This window comes from Saccoglossus kowalevskii, chromosome 13 (assembly GCF_978046115.1).
Source record: "Saccoglossus kowalevskii chromosome 13, keSacKowa6.1, whole genome shotgun sequence".
NCBI classification, from domain to species: domain Eukaryota; kingdom Metazoa; phylum Hemichordata; class Enteropneusta; family Harrimaniidae; genus Saccoglossus; species Saccoglossus kowalevskii.
Genome location: NC_140653.1, coordinates 10,790,967 through 10,797,807, shown reverse-complemented (window position 1 = coordinate 10,797,807; position 6,841 = coordinate 10,790,967). Strand labels below are relative to the sequence as shown.

At 38.5% G+C, this 6,841-nt stretch overlaps 1 protein-coding gene and 1 pseudogene across 1 annotated transcript; both read right to left on the bottom strand.

Moving 5' to 3' along the window:
- Nucleotides 1-202: 202 nt before the first annotated feature.
- On the bottom strand, nt 203-1,561 carry LOC146735001 (nodal homolog 3-A-like; annotated as a pseudogene).
- A 3,234-nt stretch (nt 1,562-4,795) lies between these two features.
- Nucleotides 4,796-6,170, bottom strand: LOC146735000 (nodal homolog 3-A-like). The gene is made up of 2 exons (XM_085506721.1): nt 5,795-6,170; nt 4,796-5,682 (listed from the first exon to the last, which is right to left on the bottom strand). The coding sequence occupies exons 1-2, from the start codon at nt 6,168-6,170 to the stop codon at nt 4,796-4,798; spliced, it is 1,263 nt and encodes a 420-aa protein (XP_085362847.1).
- Between the last annotated feature and the right edge of the window lie 671 nt (nt 6,171-6,841).

The window sequence follows — 6,841 nt, the reverse complement described above, 5'->3', positions numbered from 1 at the left end:
TATTTGATATAATAACAGATGATTTCAGAGTGATTTCTGTTAAATAATGTTACCCAGTCTATGCCATATCTACAACACAGAAGTGCTAAAGTGAGGGAGGGCAAATTATTTGGAAATACTGTGTTTCAGTAGAATTCCATCAATACCTGCTTATAAAACATTAATAAACCAATATATACAAGTAAAAAGGCACAGAAAATATTATGTTGCTTGGACATGCACCACTGTAAATGTATCGCAATGGGCTCTAAAACAGCACAAACTCAACTTTGAGGTAATTTTACAGCAACACACCTCGGAATCGGAACGTGGTTTGAACTCACTGTGCGGACCATGCCCTGTATAATAGCATGGTTAGTGGGATTACCATCCGCTCGACTGGAACACGATCCAACACATTGAAAAGCATTAAAGGTTTTTGGAAAAATAACCCAAGCGCTCCATCCAATTTTCTCAAAGTCTACCATTAGATCAGATTTTTCACATGGATATGCAGGTCTGTCAACCAGCTTATTATTTTTCTTGCCATTTCCTCTCTTTTTCTGTCGTTTTCCACTGGATTCGTCAGGAGCTCGTATGACACGATTAAGATGAAATATAATTTTTTCCTGGCGATATAGTTTCTTGTCAGATTTCTTGTACTTGTTCTGTGTCTGTGTGAATGTAACCAGTATGGCTTCATTGTTGATAACCCACATTTTTGCCTTCGAAGTATCATCGTTGTCATATGCAATACCGAGTTCTAAGGTGAAATTTACACTCTTCGACTTCACCAATCGTCTGACAAGTTTGGTGACTTTCAACAAAACCATGGCGTTGTTATTTTTTAAACATACATTTTTCACTCTCTGTGAAATAACTGAATCCCTTTGATGGCAAGTTTTGTTGTTGTCTTCTTGGCAACGTACTTCAATGATTTCATAAAGCGTGATCCGGACCTTCTTTTTGATGTGGTAATCTGGAAACGGTAATCTGACTTCAGCAAGCCGGAGTTTGTCTCCACGATTTAGAGCACCAACATCAAAGGCGTAACGATACAGCAGTTGTGAAGTTGCTTCATGGCGAGTAATGCCTGGAAAGGAAAAATAAGAAAAGCTCAATCGCATGGAATTTGATTTGCCGAATGGATCGCTATAAATTTTGTCACATGATTACATTGTTATAAATAATATTGTATTACTCACCTAATAACCTTGTAGAAAAACTTCTAATGGTGTCTGATTTTCTGATAGCCCTTTTTTTCATATCTTAAATTACTGCCGTCATTGTTCTGCATGGCGTTGTAAAGTTCCAACATATATGACGCGGCAACAGGCTGGTGTTTTTGTAAAGTCTGATTAAACTCCTCTGCCAGTGTATCAATCGAACCGCCATAATGTTTCATCTAAGGAATACCTTGCTGCTTTGACGTGCCCGGCGAATCTTGATCGGAATGAATGAGTATCTCTTCAGGGTACATATTGTTCGTATTCTGTGCTACCAGAAAATCAAATGCGAAGACTACTGTGACTTGGAATATGAGTATATACTGCATATAAGACATCGCAGTGTGTCGTTGCATAGCAAGTGTTCGTAACAAGGACGAAAACTGAATGACGGTACCCGATACCCATAGCGCTTATATATCGTCTACAATGCACATTAACACAACAGATCATTTACACGCGGCGAGTACAGTAATTTCAAAGAAGGCGTGAAGAATGTCGGGTCAGATTGAACATACTCCTCAGGAGCTATAGGTGTTAACTGTAATATAATTATTCATGGCTGCCGACAAAGGAAATTAAATGAATCGGCATTTAATGTGTTATGTAGTGACAACTGACCCATCACATCAACTAAAATGGGTTTTATAGAAGTGCTTTAAAACAATGCGTTATTATTTGTCTAAATAATAATTGTAATCTACGAATTATGTGTCGCTGTGGCTAGTTGAAGACCATGTGTTCGAATCCCAGTGAATATACAAATCAATTTTCTAGTGCTTCGTCAGGGTTATATGTTGTTACTCATTCAGATAAATAAACGACAAACCAATGCAACCGTATTTTTACCTTACATATTAACTAGTGCTGCTGAGCAATACATGACGCCGGTAATATTCATAAACATGGTTGTTACTATGCTATTGTATTGCTTACAAATTGCGCTGCTACTGGTACCATCCATCGCCTAGTGTCGGCTAAAGTTACCAGAGCTCTATCGATCCTTATACCCATGTGTAAAAAATGAAGTTAACCTAGTTGATCGTCTACCTCCAGGCTTAGTTTCTACGAAAATGTGAAAAGTTTACACGTTCGGCGTGCCATTAAAATGTCGGCATTGGAAGTGAATAGGCGGTACTGCTCTGAGGAATAAATAAGAGATGGGCTTCCGTGTACAGTGACAATGCGCTTTGCTGAATCTTGCCGCATAACATATTTTGACGTTCTCCAATTATGTAGTCGAAGCGCCATCACGGGTGGATGTACAACGATTACTATGACTTTATATATTCATACAATAAGAGATGCGCTTCTATGTACAGTGACAAGGCGCTTTGCTGAATCTTCCCGCAAAAAACATTTTGACGTTCTCCGATTATGTAGTGGAAGCGCCATCACCGATTAATGTTTATTATCCGTCTTTTTGTATTTTTACGTGAAAATTGTCATAACAAAGCGGGACCGAGTTAACACATTTGTCGTGCCGTTAACATGTCGGCATGTGTAAAGAACCTTGCGGCGCTATTGCCTGATATCTATTTCTATCATTTTGTCCAATCATAATCAACTGCTATTAATCACCAAGCTCCAATACAATGGATTACAGTTTCTATATCGATGTACTCATTCTTGTTTTGTTTGATGGTTCACTGTTACAGCGTTCAAGGACCATCATACGATCTATGTTGGATAGTTCACACATATTCAACATCAACAATCCTAGAATTGCAGTTTTTTTCTCCATATACGGGGTCTTAGTTTCTACGAAGATGTGAAAAGTTTACACGTTCGTCATGCTGTCATGAATTTGTTTTTGCGTATCTCTTGACCGACTTAATTAGTTGATTATTAGCGAATTGCTGTGTTATGTCTGTCATCGTTTAGGTCTAATTGAAGTTTTGGACGGAACTTGGCTCAGTGGTTTGGAACTAATTACAAGATACCGTCGCTATTCTGACATCCGTAGTTATTAATGTAGTGAACGATTAATCAAAAGATATGACGTATTCAGTACTTAGTTTGATTGGCTTTATGATTGAAGTTTACGCCTTAGAGTCGTTTTACTGCTTTGTAATTGGTTAGAGTTTTGAAAATGAATAAAGAGAGTTTGAGTTGGTCTTGGCGAATACAGCACGATAGACGCAGTAGAGAGAGGGTGCAGTCCTGGGCAGTCGAGAGTCCAGTCCAGGGGCGAGCCTTGAGGCAGTCCAGTCTTGGGCGAGTCTTGGTTCAGCCTTGCGAGAGTCTTGGGGACTTTTCCCCAGGGCGCTGTGTCTTACAGAGTGCTCGAAAGATCGACTAAGACGAGAGCTGAAACGTAATTCGTTGTGTGTGCTTATTTGACTGTAAAGTTAAAGTGACTTTCCCGATCCCGTACCTCAAGGGGACGAGATATAGAGACGAGACGAGTTTCCCCCCTGACAGTGTGGAGAACCCGAGAGAGAGAAGATTTCCCCCTGATAGTGCCATTAAAACGTCGGCATTGGAAGTGAATAGACGGTACTGCTCTGAGGAAGCGCGAATAATTACTACATCATGCAGTATCCACCAAATTAACACCTTACAACAATTACTATCATGACTTCATATAAATAAGAGATGGGCTTCCGTGTACATTGACAATTCGCTTTGCTGAATCTTGCCGCATAACATATTTTGACGTTCACCAATTATGTAGTCGAAGCGCCATCACGGGTGGATGTACAACGATTACTATGACTTCATATATTCATACATATAAGAGATGCGCTTCTGTGTACAGTGACAAGGCGCTTTGCTGAATCTTGAATTGCCGCATAAAACATTTTGACGTTCTCCGATTATGTAGTGGAAGCGCCATCACCGATTAATGTTTATTATCCGTCTTTTTTGTTTGTTTTTGTTTGTTTGTTACGTGACAAATGTCACAACAAAGCTTGATCGAGTTAACACATTTGTCGTGCCGTTAACATGTCGGCATGTGTAAAGAAACTTGTGGCGCTATTGCCTAATATCTATTTCTATCATTTTGTCCAACCATAATGATCAACTGGTATTAATCATCATCGAGCGCCGATACAATGAATAATAGTTTCTAATCTATAGTTTTCTTTAATGACTAACTTTTAAGTGCATAGCAATATGCCAATTTTGTTCATTTTTCATGCAATTAAACACAGACTATAAAATGGCAAAATATGCTAAATTTAGACTCTGTCTCAATTTACCGACACTGACCGAGTGATGGCGCTTGAACTCCTCGTAATGCTTATCCAACAATGTCGGAACAAGTTCTCACCTGCGAGAAAATAAAACTCGTGTTAGTTCGAATCGCTATCCGTTGCACATGTGAGACATATATCTTTCTGGTTTTTAGCTCTCGTTATACCGCTTATATTTGAAGATGCAATGCAACGTAATTGCTTCATTGTATATTTTACATCATAATATGTGATTGAAATGTCAGTGCGAGTATGTTGTATGAGGACAAATACAAAGCTATTATTAATATATATTTATTATTATTATTAACTGTTCACAATAATATATAAATTTGTTTTATACATACGTAGGTTATTAATAGTACAAAGCAAAGAATGTGTAGAATAATGCTATCTGCAACCACACTCCTGGACAATCATGTCTTCGTGTTCTTTAACAACGATATTGCCACGTTCATAGTATATCATACTTAAGGGCGATAATTTTACAGGAACACAGCTCGGAGTCGGAACGTGGTTTGAACTCACTTTGCGGACCATGCCCTGTATAATAGAATGGTTAGTGGGATTACCATCCGCTCGACTGGAACACGATCCAACACATTGAAAAGCATTAATGGTTTTTGGAAAAATAACCCAAGCGCTCCATCCAATTTTCTCAAAGTCTACCATTAGATCAGATTTTTCACATGGATATGCAGGTCTGTCAACCAGCTTATTATTTTTCTTGCCATTTCCTCTCTTTTTCTGTCGTTTTCCACTGGATTCGTTAGGAGCTCGTATGACACGATTAAGAGGAAACATATTTTTTTCCTGGCGATATAGTCTCTTGTCAGATTTCTTGTACTTCTTCTGTGTCTGTGTGAATGTAACCAGTATGGCTTCATTGTTGATAACCCACATTTTTGCCTTCGAAGTATCATCGTTGTCATATGCAATACCGAGTTCTAAGGTAAAATTTACACTCTTCGACTTCACCAATCGTCTGACAAGTTTGGTGACTTTCAACAAAACCATGGCGTTGTTATTTTGTAAACATACATTTTTCACTCTCTGTGAAATAACTGAATCCCTTTGATGGCAAGTTTTGTTGTTGTCTTCTTGGCAACGTACTTCAATGATTTCATAAAGCGTGATCCGGACCTTCTTTTTGATGTGGTAATCTGGAAACGGTAATCTGACTTCAGCAAGCCGGAGTTTGTCTCCACGATTTAGAACACCAACATCAAAGGCGTAACGATACAGCAGTTGTGAAGTTGCTTCATGGCGAGTAATGCCTGGAAAGGAAAAATAAGAAAAGCTCAATCGCATGGAATTTGATTTGCCGAATGGATCGCTATAAATTTTGTCACATGCTTACATTGTTATAAATAATATTGTATTACTCACCTAATAACCTTGTAGAAAAACTTCTAATGGTGTCTGATTTTCTTATAGCCCTTTTTTCATATCTTAAATTACTGCCGTCATTGTTCTGCATGGCGTTGTAAAGTTCCAACATATATGACGCGGCAACAGGCTGGTGTTTTTGTAAAGTCTGATTAAACTCCTCTGCCAGTGTATCAATCGAGCCGCCATAATGTTTCATCTGAGGAATACCTTGCTGCTTTGACGTGCCCGGCGAATCTTGATCGCAATGAATGAGTATCTCTTCAGGATACATATTGTTTGTATTCTGTGCTACCAGAAAATCAAATACGAAGACTACTGTGACTTGGAATATGAGTATATACTGCATATAAGACATCGCGGTGTGTCGTTGCATAGCAAGTGTTCGTAATACGAACACGAACGAAAACTGAATGACGGTACCCGATACACATAGCGCTTATATATCGTCTACAATGCACATTAACACAACAGATCATTTACACGCGGCGAGTACAGTAATTTCAAAGAAGGCGTGAAGAATGTCGGGTCAGATTGAACATACTCCTCAGGAGCTATAGGTGTTAAATGTAATATAATTATTCATGGCTGCCGACAAAGGAAATTAAATGAATCGGCATTTAATGTGTTATGTAGTGACAACTGACCCATCACATCAACTAAAATGGGTTTTATAGAAGTGCATTAAAACAATGCGTTATTATTTGTCTAAATAATAATTGTAATCTACGAATTATGTGTCGCTGTGGCGTAACGGATAGCGTGTCGGCTGTTATTTGAAATAAAGACTAGTTGAAGACCATGTATTCGAATCCTAGTGAATATACTAATCAGTTTTCTAGTGCTTCGCCAGGGTTATATGTTGTTACTCATTCAGATAAATAAACGACAAACCAATGCAACCGTATTTTTACCTTACATATTAACTAGTGCTGCTGAGCAATACATGACGCCGGTAATATTCATAAACATGGTTGTTACTAGGCTATTGTATTGCTTACAAATTGCGCTGCTACTGGTACCATCCATCGCCTAGTGTCGGCTAAA

Coding starts and splice junctions, on each gene's coding strand:
- LOC146735000 (XM_085506721.1), bottom strand. CDS start 6,170: ATGCAACGACACACCGCGATGTCTTATATGCAGTATATACTCATATTC. Junction 5,683..5,794: donor TTTTTCTACAAGGTTATTAG/GTGAGTAATACA, acceptor TTTCCTTTCCAG/GCATTACTCGCCATGAAGCA.